This window comes from Dendropsophus ebraccatus, chromosome 12, assembly GCF_027789765.1.
Source record: "Dendropsophus ebraccatus isolate aDenEbr1 chromosome 12, aDenEbr1.pat, whole genome shotgun sequence".
NCBI classification, from domain to species: domain Eukaryota; kingdom Metazoa; phylum Chordata; class Amphibia; order Anura; family Hylidae; genus Dendropsophus; species Dendropsophus ebraccatus.
This window is the reverse complement of record NC_091465.1, coordinates 83697400-83714686: the sequence shown is the minus strand read 5'-3', so window position 1 is coordinate 83714686 and position 17287 is coordinate 83697400. Positions and strand designations below refer to the sequence as shown.

Genomic DNA, 17287 nt, shown 5'->3' with positions numbered 1-17287 from the left:
GATTATCGTTTGCATAATCGTTAACGATTAACCATCTCAAACGACCGCTATTGCGAAAGACCTGAAAACGTTCAGTAATTTCCATGGAACGATAATCGTTAATTATGATCGTAATTGCGATAGTTTTTCTTAGCCATTTATTCGCTATTGCATTCGTATCTATTGCGAACGACCGAACGATGTGTTATTCAATGCGAACAATTTGCGAACGTTTTGCGAGCGAGCAACGATAAAAATAGGTCCAGGTCTTTTAAAGCGATCAACGATTTCTCGCTCGGTCGTTAATCGTTAACTGCATTTCAACCGAACGATTATCGTTTAGATTCAAACGATTTAACGATAATCTGAACGATAATCGTCCTGGTGGAATAGGGCCCATTAGAGTGTGTGGACGTTTTTTAGACCCTTTAGAGAGCCAGAACGGAGACCCTCTGATGGCCGGTTGCGCCGCTTGTAGCCTGTCCTGTAATATTACTCCAGTGTCCTGCTCGGTCACCACAAAGCAATGGTTATACGTGTTGATTATGGTGATAATGTTTTACACTGTGATATGGTTTATCATGTTATATTACGCCTCTCATTTTTACACAGGTAATGCCATGGCTAAGAAAAAGCTCCCCTCATTCACTAAAACTGTAGGAACCTTCTAGAAGGGAGGCGGAGCTTAGACCTGGCCTAGTCCACTGTGTCAGCCCAAGGTGTGATGCCCCCCCCCCCCCCGGCCACTATGACCATTGTAAACCAGACTATGACTCCTAAGGGACTACAACCCTCAACCTGCGCCCTAATGGGTATCACACTATACTACCCTTACAGCGGCATACATTCACTGGGTGGCATAGAATACAGTGTAAGCTTCACAGCCGACAGGTGTTCCTGCTCCTCTTTATACTCCAGACTGATACATGTTACCTTCACCCATACCTTGTAGGTGGGATACATACAAGAACGTTTCCATATCCTAATAGTTCCGCCTTATAGAACATTACATTATAGAACATTCCAGAGCTTTTCCAGGTCAGCTCTGCTACATCTGTAATGTGACTGTGGTGTCTATAAACTTCCCCTTGGCACCAGACTGTGTTCTTCGTATCGTGTGAAATCTTGCATCCTGTTCTCCCAGGTCTTGTTTGTTCTGCAGATCTACCTCCCTCCCCAGTGCCATAAATACAGGCGGCTCACCACAAGTCTCAGAACGGCTCGCCGGGTCCCTGCAGGATGAAGGTTGTGCAGAGATTACTGTGTTTTCTGGCTCCTCTCATAGTAACAGGTAGGTTTCCATTATCCCATTTATAGGCCCATATAATACTGTAGGGGGAGGGGGAGTAACCTCCGTATAACAGCTGGTAAAGTTGTCACGGGGGGGGGGGGGGATACCTTTACAGTTAGCTGAATACTGTGGTATAAGGGTCTACGAGGGATTTATATATGATTTTACACTGTACTACTACTACTACTACTACCTGCTGAGCGTCTCCTGCCTTGTCCACCATATTTCGGACGGTTATCGGTTGGGACGTGTTTTCCACTATAAGACATCCTAAAGCAGAGACCTGTCCACCAATATGTTCCTTGTTTTGTTCCCCTTATTTACTTTCCTCCATTCCCATATTTAATATACCGTATATTCCTCAGGGCAGTTTAAAGTGAATGTATCATCTGTGTTTTTAATGAATACAGAGTGATAATGGGACATTGTTCTTTCTTTCTTATCTGTTTCTGATTTCTCCTTGTGTCCTGAGCTGTCTTTAACAGCATTTAGTCATCCGCTTTACAGCAATTCCCATTGACATAATGAATATCTCCAGACCCTATTCTGTCTATGGGACACATTTGTGAGCATGCTCTGTGACCTCCATGACCTGGGCAGAAGCCACTCTACAGGGATGGGAGGAGGGATGGGCTGCTCTTGTTTTCCTGTTTCCTTTTACATTTTACTACAGATCACTTTCCAGCAGTCTCCTCCTTATCATCAGGAAGTCTCTGCTTATTTTAGCTGAATGAAACATTTTGCTCCCCGTGGTGGCAGTGCCGGGGCCCCCGGGGTCTTGTACCTAATGAATGTGTTTGTCTTACAGGATATGCTCTTTCTTGCACATCTTGTGCATCTCTGGGTACGTCATCACCGAGCTGTACGAGTACTGTAGTTATGCAATGTTCTTCCTCTGAGCTTTGCTCCACCTTATACCGGGAAACCTCACAGAGTAAGTGATGGCAGCGACAATGGGGAGCAGCCGGATATACAGTGCCTTCCACTGTGTCCATATATACCTATATCTTCTCCTGGGGGCGGAGCCTGAGACAAGTCTGTGCAGCGCCAAGGTGCAGTCTGTTGTACTGCAGATAGGACTTCCTGTTATTAGTCCCATATATGTGGGGAAATAATGGCCCCTCTGGCCTTTTGTATGGGGCAGATAAGCCTCCAGAAACTTCTATATTGACTGTTTTAGGCTCATGGCTTTATATACTGTGTCTATTCCCTCCACTTATACCATCCAAAGACATGTATGCTCAGTGTGGCCGAGTGTGCGTGTGTTACCAATGTGCAGAGCGGAGGAAGTCCCTGACAGACTGTATGTGTATGGCCGTCTGCCTCCAGAACTTGGATCTCATGACCTGACACCCTTTCTTTTAGAGAAACATTTATTCCTTCTAGTTACTCTCCTATAGAAACAATGTCCAATTCATTAACTAAAAGGGGATAGGTGACTCTCTAGGGTGGTCTCTTAAATTAACTCTTTAGGGGGGGGGTCTTTGGGGATATTTCTAGGATCAACTATTTAGGGGAGGTCAGTAGAGTGGTCTCTAGGATTGTCTCTTTAAAGGAAGTTAGGGATGAGCGAGTATTACTCGATTGCATAGGTATTCGATCGAGTAGTACACTATTAGAAATACTCATTTTCGACCAAAAACGCTGTAAAAATTTGATTCCCCTCCCACCTTCCCGTTTTTTTTTTTTTTTAAAACCAATAACTATGCAGGGGGGATGGGACAGATACTAGCAGCACACAGGAAGTGATAGAAAATCACCTACATTCATTGGCTGGCTAAACCATGTGACCTTTAGAATAATAGAATAGTGGATTTGAGATTCGTTTTCAGATGAGACTTGGAGTTAGACAGGGAGACAGTGTGTAGCAGGGGCAGTCAGGTGTTAGACAGGGAGACAGTGTGCAGCAGGGACAGTCAGGTGTTAGACAGGGAGACAGTGTGCAGCAGGGACAGTCAGGTGTTAGACAGGGAGACAGTGTGTAGCAGGGACAGTCAGGTGTTAGACAGGGAGACAGTGTGTAGCAGGGACAGTCAGGTGTTAGACAGGGAGACAGTGTGTAGCAGGGACAGTCAGGTGTTAGACAGGGAGACAGTGTGTAGCAGGGACAGTCGGGTATTAGGTGATTTTGGGCATGAGTGCCCCCCAAATGTCCTTGTTAGGGCTAAAATTATAGATAGCAGAGCTTCATCACACACACACACACACACACACACACACATATATATATATATATATATATATATATACAGCTATTAAACCGGCTAGCAGCACATCAGTGTGTTCAGATAGGCAGGCAGCTAGAGTGCACTGTGAGGAATAGGCTGCAGTGCATCTACTTGCTGAAAACCTCAGATATAGGGTATACAGCTGTATACTGAGAGTGTGCCAAAAATATAATAATTTGGTACTACTATTTTGCGCTCTGTACATCAGATTAACCATTGGAACGCCTGTTGGCTGAAGGCATTTCTAAAAAATCATATAAAATGGGTATACGCCTGTATACTGAGAGTGCTTGGAGTGTATATTTGAGTGGCTGTGATAGTGGTGAAATGCTGCGACGTTGGCGTGTTAGATGCACCCAGGCATGCGCCCCCTGCTGTCCCAGTTGCATTCCAGAGGTGTTGACATCATTTTCTGAGGTGGCACGGTGGACTTGGAAACCTAAATGCGACCATTTTGTCACGGCTGCGGCGTCGTCCCGTGCTCCGGGCCGCCGCCGCGACTCCTCTCTCCCCCATGCAGCAGCCGGTGTCCATAGGCAGGGACCCGGCGCTGCTGTTACTTCGGCCCCGGGGGGCGCCTGACCTCTCCACGCTCCTGTCCGTCGCTGTGCCGGCCCGCGCGCGCGTCCCCGCCTCCTAGGGCGCGCGCGCGCCGGCTGTCTCAGATTTAAAGGGGCAGTGCGCTCCTAATTGGTCATGCTCACAATCACTCCCTATAAATTCCAGCCCTGCCCCACTGCAGGTGTTGGAGCCTCTACATGCTTCCCATAGCGTTTGGCCCAGCTCCCTGTTGTTCCTGCTTCCTGTCCGCTACCTGGTCCCTAGTCCTTGTTCCTGATTCCTGTCCGCTACCTTGTCCCCACTCCTTGTTCCTGGTTCCTGCTTCCCCGTTACACTTTAGTTCCCGTGTTCTGCCTGTCACGTGCGGTCTCGCCTACAGACCATTGCCAGTACCATCTCCTGCCTACTGCTCCTGCCACGCCTCGCCTGCCGTCACCAGCAACCAAGCCAGGGGTAGCGACCTGGGGGTCGCCTGCCGCAGCAAGTCCATCCCGCCTTGCGGCGGGCTCTGGTGAAAACCAGCGGCCCCTTAGACTCCGCTCCCTGGTGAGGTTAGTGCCATCGCTGGTGACGGTCCAGTGGATCCACTAGTCCAGGCGTTACAGTAGGCTCCAACCATGGATCCCGGCGAGGTGCCTGATCTCCGTGACGTCGCCAGAGTGGTCGCTCAACAGGCTCAACAGATCCAGCAACAGTCGCAGCAAATCCAGCAATTGACTGCCGCCCTACAGCAGCATACTACAGCCCAGCGCCCATCACCACCTGCAGCCACCTCGAGACTTCGATTGGCCCTCCCGAGTAAATATGGAGGCGATCCCAAGTTGTGCAGGGGATTCCTGACTCAATGCACAATGCATATTGAACTTTTAAGTAGTCAGTTTCCCACCGAGCGCTCTAAAGTGGCTTTCATCATCAGCCTATTGGAGGGTAGAGCTCTGGCCTGGGCCACGCCACTGTGGGACCGTGATGATCCTGTTGCTGCCAATCTCCGGGCCTTCCTGGCCGAGTTTCGCTCCGTCTTTGAGGAACCTGCCCGTGCTACTTCAGCTGAGACTGCTCTTCTCAACCTCTCTCAAGGTAGCTCCTCTGTTGGTGACTATGCCATCCAGTTCCGCACCCTGGCAGCTGAATTGGACTGGAACGAGGCCGCCCTATTAGCCACCTTCAAGACGGGCCTATCCAGTCGAGTGAAAGACGTGCTCTCCGCCCGCGACCTCCCTACATCTCTGAACGATCTTATCCTACTGGCTACCAGAGTCGACAACCGATTTTATGAGAGAGAGGAGGAGGTCCGGCAGGAACGACGACTGAGCCTGCCCCGTCGCCACCCTCGGCTGGCACCGGTGTTCCAGAGTCCCGTTGCTCCTATGCCCCAGTCGTCTCCAGAAGTCCCCATGCAGGTGGAACGAGCTCGCCTGACGACGGATGAGAGAGCCCGTCGAATGGAGCTGAATCTCTGTCTCTATTGCGGTGGTACTGATCACTACCGGCAGAGATGTCCCCAATGTCCTCAGCGTCCGGGAAACGCTCGCACCTAGGTCCGGTGGGAGAGGCCTCCCTAGGTGTGAATGCCACCTCTCCAAGGTTGACTATGCCAGTCTCCATCCAGACACCCACAGGGCAAGTTCTCCAGACTACTGCCCTTATCGACTCTGGCGCTGCTGGCAGTTTCATTTCTGCTTCGTTGGTCCAAAGATGGCGGCTACCCGTGATACAGCTAACCCAACCCCGGTCTATCTCTTCGGTCACGGGCGAGATTCTTTCCGAAGCTGTGCACTGCCAGACGGAACCCCTAGTCCTCCAGGTGGGCGCCTTACATCAGGAGATGATCTCCTTCTACGTTTTGCGCCATTCCTCTTCCAACATCCTGTTGGGTCTCCCTTGGCTGCAACTACATACCCCTAAGCTGGACTGGAGAACTGGGGAGGTTCTCAGCTGGGGCCAGGACTGTCCAAATAGGTGTCTGAGACCTCCTCAACCCAAGTGCTCTACGAGGTCACCTGCTAACGCCAAGCCTCTATCGGGACTACCGCAGGAATACCATGACTTCGTTGATGTTTTTTCGGCCAAGGAAGCGGACTCTCTACCACCTCATCGGCCCTATGATTGCCCTATAGACCTTCTTCCAGGAACTTCTCCTCCACGTGGTCGAGTATACCCTCTCTCGGTGCCCGAGACGGAAGCCATGTCCTCCTACATCCGGGAGAACTTACAGAAGGGCTTCATTCGTAAGTCCACGTCTCCTGCTGGCGCAGGATTTTTCTTTGTGCAGAAGAAGGACGGTTCCCTCCGCCCATGCATAGACTACCGGGGCTTAAATAAGGTGACTGTCAAGAACCGCTATCCTCTTCCGCTAATCCCCGAACTATTCGACCGTCTCCGTGGAGCTAGGATCTTCTCTAAGCTGGATCTGAGGGGAGCGTATAACCTGATCCGAATTCGTGAAGGAGACGAATGGAAGACCGCTTTCAACACCAGGGATGGGCACTACGAATATCTGGTCATGCCATTCGGCCTATGCAACGCCCCAGCGGTCCTTCCAGGAATTCGTGAATGATATATTCCGCGACCTCCTCTATGTCTGCGTCATTGTCTATCTTGACGACATCCTGGTCTTCTCCCACGACCAGCAGACCCACGTGTCCCATGTACGGCAGGTTCTACGAAGATTACGGGCCAACCGTTTATATGCCAAGCTGGAGAAGTGCGTTTTCCATCAACGCAGCCTGCCGTTTCTTGGGTACATTGTCTCCGACCAGGGCCTACAGATGGATCCTGCCAAGCTCTCAGCTGTTCTCCAATGGCCTCGCCCTGAGGGACTTAGAGCTATCCAACGATTCCTTGGATTTGCCAACTACTACCGGCAATTCATCCCTCACTTCTCTACCCTGGTAGCACCCATAGTGGCTCTCACAAAGAAGAGGGCGGATCCCAAACGCTGGCCTCCAGAGGCCGAACAAGCCTTCAATAGCCTAAAGTCGGCCTTTGCCTCCGCTCCTGCTCTAGTTCGCCCGGATATCTCCAAGCCGTTTTCTCTTGAAGTTGATGCTTCTTCTGTGGGCGCAGGAGCCGTCCTCTCGCAAAGGGACACATCAGGCAAGGTCAGAACCTGCGGGTTCTTTTCTAAAACTTTTTCCCCGGCCGAGAGGAACTATACTATTGGAGATCGTGAACTCCTGGCTATCAAGTTGGCACTGGAGGAGTGGCGTCATCTCCTAGAGGGGGCTAGACATTCCGTTAGCATCTACACGGACCACAAGAACCTCCTCTACCTCCAATCAGCTCAACGCCTCAATCCCCGGCAGGCCAGGTGGTCCCTCTTCTTCTCTCGGTTCAACTTCACCATTCATTTCCGTCCAGCCGAGAAGAATATAAAGGCCGATGCGTTATCCCGAGCATCCGATGTCATGGGGCAAGAGGAACCTCCTCGTCACATAATTCCTCCCGATCGCCTAGTACCAGTTGCTACTTCTACTCTGCAGAGATTGCCTCCCGGTAAGACTTATGTGCGCCCCGCACTCCGTAAACGCATCTTGAAATGGGGTCATTCCTCTATGGTGGCCGGGCATCCGGGAGCTCTAAAGACCGGGCAACTGATCTCCCGCCACTACTGGTGGCCTAGCCTACTCCAAGATGTCAAGGACTTTGTGGCGTCTTGTACCATCTGTGCCAGAAACAAGTCCTCCCATCAAAAACCTGCCGGCCTACTTCAGCCCTTGCCAGTCCCAAACCGCCCCTGGTGCCATATAGGCATGGACTTTGTCACAGACTTACCTCCATCTGCGGGTGACACGGTCATTTGGGTTGTAACTGACCGCTTTTCCAAGATGTCCCACTTCGTGGCTCTTCCTGGATTACCATCAGCTCCTCGCCTGGCCCAGCTGTTCTTTCAGCATATCTTCCGCCTCCATGGTCTTCCTCTTCATATAGTGTCTGACAGAGGCTCACAATTTGTCTCCAGATTCTGGCGTGCTCTCTGCTCTCAACTCCAAGTGAAGCTGGACTTCTCTTCGGCCTATCATCCCCAGACTAATGGGCAAGTGGAGAGGGTCAATCAGGCCCTTGGCAGTTATCTTCGACATTTCGTCTCCGCTCGCCAGGACAACTGGTCCAGTCTGCTTCCATGGGCGGAGTTCTCCTACAATCATCTGGACTCGAGCTCCACAGGCAAGTCACTTCTATGTGGTCTATGGACGTTATCCTCGCCCTCCTCTGCCTTTCTCTCCATCCTCGGAAGTCCCAGCCGTGGAGGAGTTGTTATCTGACCTGCAGTCAATCTGGGAACAGACTCGACAATCTCTGCTCAAGGCATCTGACCGCATGAAGGACCAGGCGGATAAGAGAAGAAGACCCGCCATGAATTTTCTCCCTGGGGACAAAGTCTGGCTCTCGGCCAAATATGTCCGACTCAAGATTCCCAGCTACAAGTTGGGTCCTCGATTCATCGGTCCTTTCTCGGTGCTAAAACGCCTCAACCCTGTCACCTACAAACTCCGCCTACCTCCTACGATGCGGATTCCGAACGCCTTCCATGTCTCCCTCTTAAAGCCAGTAGTCCTCAACCGGTTCTCCGATAAGGCTTCGCTCTCAGCTCCACAAGCCGTCTCTGACGACGTCTACATTGTCAAAGACATTCTGGCCATGAAAACTGTCAGAGATAGACGGTTCTTCCTGGTGGACTGGAAAGGATTTGGTCCTGAGGAGAGGTCCTGGGAACCCGAGGCCAACATCCTGGACCAAGATCTCATCAAGAGGTTCCTACAGGCCAGAAAGAGGGGGAGGCCAAAGGGGGGGGGGGGGGGTACTGTCACGGCCGCGGCGGCGTCCCGTGCTCCGGGCCGCCGCCCGCGACTACCTCTCTCCCCCATGCAGCAGCCGGTGTCCATAGGCAGGGACCCGGCGCTGCTGTTACTTCGGCCCCGGGGGGCGCCTCACCTCTCCACGCTCCTGTCCGTCGCTGTGCCGGCCGGCGCGCGTCCCCGCCTCCTAGGGCGCGCGCGCCGGCTGTCTCAGATTTAAAGGGGCAGTGCGCTCCTAATTGGTCATGCTCACAATCACTCCCTATAAATTCCAGCCCTGCCCCACTGCAGGTGTTGGAGCCTCTACATGCTTCCCATAGCGTTTGGCCCAGCTCCCTGTTGTTCCTGCTTCCTGTCCGCTACCTGGTCCCTAGTCCTTGTTCCTGATTCCTGTCCGCTACCTTGTCACTACCGTTACACTTTAGTTCCCGTGTTCTGCCTGTCACGTGCGGTCTCGCCTACAGACCATTGCCAGTACCATCTCCTGCCTACTGCTCCTGCCACGCCTCGCCTGCCGTCACCAGCAACCAAGCCAGGGGTAGCGACCTGGGGGTCGCCTGCCGCAGCAAGTCCATCCCGCCTTGCGGCGGGCTCTGGTGAAAACCAGCGGCCCCTTAGACTCCGCTCCCTGGTGAGGTTAATGCCATCGCTGGTGACGGTCCAGTGGATCCACTAGTCCAGGCGTTACACATTTGGAGATCACAAAGTCACATTTTCCCATAGACTTTAATGGGATTCGATATTTGATCGAATAGTCGAACATCGCAGTCTACTCAAATCAAATTTCGAACTTTCAAATATTTCACTACTCGCTCATCTCTAAAGGAAGTCTTTAGGGGGGTCTCTACGATAAACTCTTTTGAGGAGTCTTTAGGGTGGTCTCTAGAGTGGACTCTTTATGGAGGTCTTTATGGTAGACCTTAGGATTGACTCTTTAGGGGAGGTCTTTAGGTGGTCTCTATGATGGACTCTTTTGAGGAGTCTTTAGTGTGGTCTCTATGATGGACTCGTTATGGTGGTCTCTAGGATGGACTTGTTAGGGTGGTCTCTAGGATGGATTCTTTTGAGGAGTCTTTAGGGTGGTCTCTAGAGTGGACTCTTTATGGTAGACTCTAGGATGAACTCTTTAGGGGAAGTCTTTAGGGTGGTCTCTAGGATGAACTCTTTTGAGGAGTTTTTAAGGTGGTCTCTAGAGTTGACTCTTTATGGAGGTCTTTATGGTAGACCCTAGGATTGACTCTTTAGGGGAGGTCTTTAGGGTGGTCTCTATGATGGACTCGTTAGGGTGGTCTCTAGGATGAACTCTTTTGAGGAGTCTTTACTGTGGTCTCTATGATGGAATAGTTAGGGTGGTCTCTAGGATGGGCTCGTTAGCGTGGTCTTTAGGATGGACTCTTTTGAGGAGTCTTTATGGTGGTCTCTAGAGTGGACTCTTTATGGAGATCTTTAAGGTAGACCCTAGTATTGACTCTTTAGGGGAGGTTTTTAGGGTGGTCTCTATGATGGACTCTTTCGAGGAGTCTTTAGTGTGGTCTCTATGATGGACTTGTTAGGGTGGTCTCTAGGATGGACTCGTTAGGGTGGTCTCTAGGATGGACTCTTTTGAGGAGCCTTTAGGGTGGTCTCTAGGATGGGCTCGTTAGGGTGGTCTTTAGGATGGACTCTTTTGAGGAGTCTTTAGGGTGGTCTCTAGGATGGACTTGTTAGGGTGGTCTCTAGGATGGACTTTTTTGAGGAGTCTTTAGGGTGGTCTCTAGAGTGGACTCTTTATGGTGGTCTTTATGGTAGACCCTAGTATTGACTCTTTAGGGGAGGTCTTTAGGGTGGTCTCTATGATGGACTCTTTCAAGGAGTCTTTAGTGTGGTCTCTATGATGGACTTGTTAGGGTGGTCTCTAGGATGGACTCGTTAGGGTGGTCTCAAGGATGAACTCTTTTGAGGAGTCTTTAGGGTGGTCTCTAGGATGGACTCTTTTGAGGAGTCTTTAGGATGGTCTCTAGAGTGGACTCTTTATGCAGGTCTTTATGGTAGACCCTAGTATTGACTCTTTAGGAGAGGTCTTTAGGGTGGTCTCTATGATGGACTCTTTCGAGGAGTCTTTAGTATGGTCTCTATGATGGACTTGTTAGGGTGGTCTCTAGGATGGACTCGTTAGGGTGGTCTCTAGGATGGACTCTTTTGAGGAGTCTTTAGGGTAGTCTCTATGATGGACTCGTTATGGTGGTCTCTAGGATGGACTCTTTTGAGGAGTCTTTAGGGTGGTCTCTAGAGTGGACTCTTTATGGAGGTCTTTATGGTAGACTCTAGGATGGACTCTTAAGGGAAGGTCTTTAGGGTGGTCTCTATGATGGACTTGTTAAAGTGGTCTCTATGATGGACTCTTTAGGGGAAGTCTTTAGGGTGGTCTCTAGGATGGACTCTTAAGGGAAGGTCTTTAGGGTGGTCTCTAGGGTGGGTCATCAATGTATTACGTAGAATCTAACAAGGTTTTTTTTTTTTAACCTTTTCTCCAAACAGATGGCAGAGCTCTCTATGACATCATCAGATCCTGCACAGAGAGAGAGAAGTGTGGTATGGTCGGAGGCCTCTCTTATTTAACTTACAACATGACTCTGGGCATAGGATGCTGCTCCACCGATGGCTGTACCCCCTTCCTGCCGCAATGTGAGTGACAGGGCGTCATGTATCTGTGCACACACACAGTACCTCTGCTTACTTTAAGTGAATGACAACAAAGTGGGAACACACCCTGATGCCTCTTGGGGTTAGGTACAGTGTGTCAGTCTGAATCAATAGGCCAACCACATTACCAGCGACAATCTTTCTCCTGCAGTCGTCCTTTATTATATCATCCTAGAAGCCAGGCTGTTTAGCTCACAGAGCATTGTCTGAACAGCAGAGGTAATGACCATAGGGAGGATATGAAGCAGAAAGGTTCTGTCTGTTGTCACAGTCATAGTGTAGCATATGGTTCTTACATTTCTGGTGTGTCCCAGCAGGTGGCGCTTTGCTAACACTTACATTATAGTTGTTATTGTCCAAGTAACAATCATAGTACTAGTAGTTATTCAGTTCTAGTAATATATCACTGCCTGGAAGGATAAGTAAAAGGACTGGAGAAGTAATGGCTGGTGTTCTGAATCACCACTAGGAGTGCATTTCTTTTTTCTTTTTTTCTTTTTTTTTTTAGTTAAAGAGGAAGTTCGGCCAAAAGTATTTTTTAATATGTTATTACTATTAGACAAATTAATATGTTATTACTATTAGACAAATTCCTAATGTACATTAATTATGGGAAATGCACATATAGGGCTATTTCCCTTAATTTAGTAGATCATGGAGTGTTGAAATTCTCTCAAAATTCGTGACGTCACAAATCAGGTGTAATTCCTATGGAGTGTCCCGCAGGGGGTGCAGTATAAGAAGTCTATGAACTGTATTGAAGTGTATGGAAGATGCAATGTAATGTAAAAACTACACTTTATTGATGACTATGTGTATAGGGGATAAATGGAGGGCACCAAGCAGGAAGGGAGAGAGGTGCCGGTGCATCTAACTACCTTCTCCCTCCCTGCTTGGTGCAGTGGGACAGAAAGACACTACTACTACTCCCATCATATGCTCATAGTATAAGCAGATGATGGGAGGAGTAGTACAAGAGAGATCCCCAGCACCAAGCCCCCCCTTAGCAGACATAAACCCCCACCCACCCCACGCTTGCCGCATAGCTGCCGCTGCCGGTAACCGTCCGGATCTTGCCCCCCTAAGCAACCCCCAGGCTCCCCCACCGCTGCGTGGTCCGAACGACATACCCCCACCCACCCCACAACTGACGCACAGCTGTCGCTGGTAATCTCCCGGATCTTGCCCCCCATCAGCAACCTCCCAGCCTCCCCCACCGCAACATGTGCACTCATTTCCCTGCCATCCCGGTCCAAACTGTCAGCTCACTGCCACCCCGTGTCTTGACGACTCGGCAGGACGCGGGGGCGGCAGTGAGCTAACAGTTCGGACAGTATCCTCATAACAAGAGGAACTGATCCGGATAGAGCAAAGTTGCTAGAAGCCTAAGTACTCTATCTTGCAGCGCAGGTGTAACCAGGTAAATTGGCCACTTTGCTTAACTCAGGTAACAATGTCTGGGGCTTGTGTCACCCTCATAGGACGGGTCACCTGACACTGGTGGGCAAACAGGTGGTGCACGACAAATAAGGTCGAAACACGGGCAAGTAAACGTCTACTTTCAAGTCTTCAGTATTCTACTTCTTCTTCTAAAGTTCCGGCAGAGCGCACTTCTACCCTGGGTTGGGGCACTCACAACAAACCTCTTCTTGAAGCAAAAACTCCTCTCCACTGTTCTGGACTCTCAGTACAAAATTTTCTCTACTGCTCACAACTCTTCCACTCGAAACGTCCTCAGTACAGCTTCTGTCTTGTCGAGTCTACAGTCTGCTATCAGCTATTGTATAAAGTGTTCTCTCAGTAAAGAAGATCTATTTATGTTAATGGGACTCAGTGATTATTGTTCAAACACCTACACCAGTGCTTCCCAACCTTTTCCACCTCGGGGCACCGCTTGGAAAAAAAAATTAGCTCGGGGCACCCCTACTAAATAATGTTCTACAAAATAAGTAAACCGTCATACAGGGACTCACAGGTGACGTCTTCTTTGATCTGAGGCATCACTTTCCCTTTTCCTTTCCATCCAGTCCCGTCCTCCATGATGATTCCTTCCAGATACGTTTCATCTTTTCAGAACCTGCGAGACAAACATTTTAGGCTCCGCACATTTCTAGCAACTTCCTTCCCTTTCTCCCTCCTGTCGGCTCCCAAAGTAACTGCACTGTGTGGGATGCCCCCTGTATGTAGGATCCCCTGCTGTGCCCCCTGTATGTAGGATCCCCTGCTGTGCCCCCTGTATGTAGGATCCCCTGCTGTGCCCCCATGAGCTAATAATTCCCCCAGAGTGCCCCCATGAGATAATAATGCCCCCAGAGGTGCCCCCTATGAACTAATAATGCCCCAAGAGGTGCCCCCCATGAACTAATAATGCCCCCAGAGGTGCCCCCATGAACTAATAATTCCCCCAGAGGTGCTTCCCATGAACTAATAATGCCCCCAGAGGTGCCCCCATGTACTAATAATGCCCCCAGAGGTGCCCCCATGAACTAATAATGCCCCCAGAGGTGCCCCCCATGAGCTAATAATTCCCCCAGAGGTGCCCCCCATGAGCTAATAATTCCCCCAGAGGTGCCCCCATATACTAATAATTCCCCCAGAGTGCCCCCATGAGATAATAATGCCCCCAGAGGTGCCCCCTATGAACTAATAATGCCCCAAGAGGTGCCCCCCATGAACTAATAATGCCCCCAGAGGTGCCCCCATGAACTAATAATTCCCCCAGAGGTGCTTCCCATGAACTAATAATGCCCCCAGAGGTGCCCCCATATACTAATAATGCCCCCAGAGGTGCCCCCATGAACTAATAATGCCCCCAGAGGTGCCCCCCATGAGCTAATAATTCCCCCAGAGGTGCCCCCCATGAGCTAATAATTCCCCCAGAGGTGCCCCCATATACTAATAATTCCCCCAGAGGTGCCCCCATGAACTAATAATTCCCCCAGAGGTGCCCCCATATACTAATAATGCCCCCAGAGGTGCCCCTAAAAAAACAAAAATCCTACTCACCTAATCCGCGCTGTGGCTGCAGGCAGCAGCTCTCCTCCTCCTCTTCTGGCTCCATCTTGCGAGCCGCAGGGACGGGACTTCCGGCAGGCGTGATGACGTCACATTATCATGCCTGCCGGAGAGGTCACGTCCCGGCTTCCCATAGGCTGCTGGTATGAAGTGCCGGCAGCCTATGGGAGTAAATGTAGGAGCAGGACACTGACAGATATTTGATCGAACAGTAAGGTATTCGATCTATCAAATATTCGCCGAATATTGGAAAACTATTCGATAAGCGTTCAAATCCCCCAGCTTCCGTTTTTTACCTCCAAGTGGTCGAATAGATGTTTTTCAATAATCGAATACTTGTTCCCATAGACTTTAATGGGATCGAATATTCGAATATTCCACTTTTCGCTCATCACTAGTAGATATAATAATACTGTTCCTTGTATGTTATTTTCTATATATCTATACAGTGACACAGGACGCTTCTGTCAGTAATGGAGTCCAGTGTGGTACCTGCTCCTCCTCGCAGTCTACGTCCTGTCAGACAACAGGAAACATAATGTGTCATGGGAACGAGACTCAGTGCGTCACCTACTCTCAGAACGGTTCAGGTAAGAACATGGAGGATCCCTGTCCCTCCATATCACCCAGCACTAGGCCCGGATCACCTATTTTTCTATCACCAGCACTCGCTCCAGACTGGTTACTAGGCACCTCTGACCTCACAAGCCACTGACAAGACTGACAACACTTTGGTTGCTAGGCATGAGTCCTTAGCAATAGGCTCTCCCCACACTCTCCTCCATTGCGTGTCAGTAAATCATCTCCCTCCGCGGCGGTGGTGGTAATACTGGAGGAGAATACCATATATTACACGCGGCTGTGTCACAGTATATAATGATGACTGCAATGTATACTGTGTTGCAAAAGTATTCAACCCCCTATAAAGTTGCTTTCTCTGAATTACAGAGGAAGTGCTTTCATTTGGGATTTAATGCCAATTGGACATTAGATTGGGGAGGGGAGTAGTACATCATACATACCTGTAACTCCCAACTTTTTTGACAGCTGCGGACAGGATTACAAATGTGTTTCAGTTACTGTCCGTATTTGCAGGGAGTCATTGTTAAATAGGAGACACAGACGTACATTGGCTTAATCTTTTTTTTTTTTTTGCGGCACAGATCACATCCCCAAAACAGATCCGTAATACCTACAGATGTGTCTAGGTCAAAAAGAGGGACATGTAAGGGACAAAGAGGGACAGAGGGACATGGGTCAAAAGTAGGGACTGTCCCTCCAAAAGAGGGACACTTGGGAGGTATGCATGATGTGTGCAGTCTTTATCACAGGATCTTTTCTCATGCAGATTTCTCTTCGGTCTATCGAGGCTGCGGATCCCCCTCCCTGTGTGAGGTCCGGCATTACACCACAAACGCATTGGGGTTCACAGTCGACCACAGCTTCACCTGCGGCACCTACAGTATAATGAGTGGCGGCATCACTCCAGGAATCATCCTCACAGCCGTGCTGGGTGTCATTCTCATCAACCATTCCATGTAAAAAGTGTTCTGTTACATGTAGCTATAGAAGACGCCATAAACATCATGCATGGTGGCACATATATGACTGAGAACACTATCAAATAATACCAACATGGCATCACATGCAAATTAGTGGGTTATAAAACAGCGCCACCCTTGTCCTCAGGTTGTGTGTGGTACTACAATTCATCTCCATTAACTTCAATGAAACTGAGCTGTAAGACCTACTCCCAAGCTGAGGACAGGAGTGGCGCTGTTTCTGGGAGAAAGCGGCCATGGTTTTCTTACAGCCTGGAAAATCCCTTTAAATCTGAATTTAAAATAGTTTAATTCTAAACATATGCCATATCTGAAACGTTCTCTGCAAAGTTTCTTCCTCTAGGGGAGCATATTCCTAGTATTATTGCTGGTTTCCAGAAGCCTTTTAGTTCCTGGGCCCTTTGGCTGGAAAGCCCCTTAAGGGTACGTTCAAACTTACCAGATCCGCAGCGTATTTCATTTAAATAGCTGGACACAGCATCAAATCTGCACCATCAAATCTGCTGCGGATCCTGTAGGTGTGAACACACCTTTAATCCCCATTATCTCTATCCCCTTTGTATAGCATATACATACATGGCGTCTTCCTGAAGTCATGTGTTATGGCTGTTATTACCCCTGTACTATGTCGCCATCACACTGCACCCATTTCCTAGGATTATTCCCCCGCTATACTTTGGTATCACTGTTTTTGCTCTTTTTCTTGTGTTGTTAAAACGTGAAATTTAATAAACAAGTTAAAAAAAAGTGAGTTTTGCAGCATTAAAGTTCCACCTCCAAACGTCCATTGTGAGCAAATTAGGGGAATGGAATCCCAACATGTATCACCATATACCACGGCTTCTTCAGGGGGTGCTTGTATAACGTGAAAAAATCATCACAACTTATAAATGTTCAAGCTGTTTGCGTGAAACAAGCGTCTTTACTAATAACATTACAAATGCATAACATATTCAAATATACATCCAATACATAGACAAATGCTCCAACGCGTTTCAGACTTTTGACTTATAAGTGCAAGGGTATGCATACTACATAGGTACTCCAGCAAATGTAATAACTACACAATGGTATAAAAGGGTAAAATATATATATGAGCTCACTGCCCATAGAGAACGCAGTTATTCCAGACTCCAGGTGAGGAGCATGCAAAGCTATATACTCGGCCGG

At 49.2% G+C, this 17287-nt stretch overlaps 1 protein-coding gene across 1 annotated transcript; it reads left to right on the top strand.

The window, feature by feature from the left end:
• The first annotated feature begins 1135 nt into the window (after positions 1 to 1135).
• On the top strand, positions 1136 to 16833 carry LOC138769618 (uncharacterized). Its single transcript, XM_069948209.1, has 5 exons — positions 1136 to 1270; positions 2079 to 2204; positions 11376 to 11522; positions 15005 to 15145; positions 15904 to 16833. The coding sequence occupies exons 1-5, from the start codon at positions 1219 to 1221 to the stop codon at positions 16095 to 16097; spliced, it is 660 nt and encodes a 219-aa protein (XP_069804310.1). The 5' UTR covers positions 1136 to 1218; the 3' UTR covers positions 16098 to 16833.
• Positions 16834 to 17287: the final 454 nt, after the last annotated feature.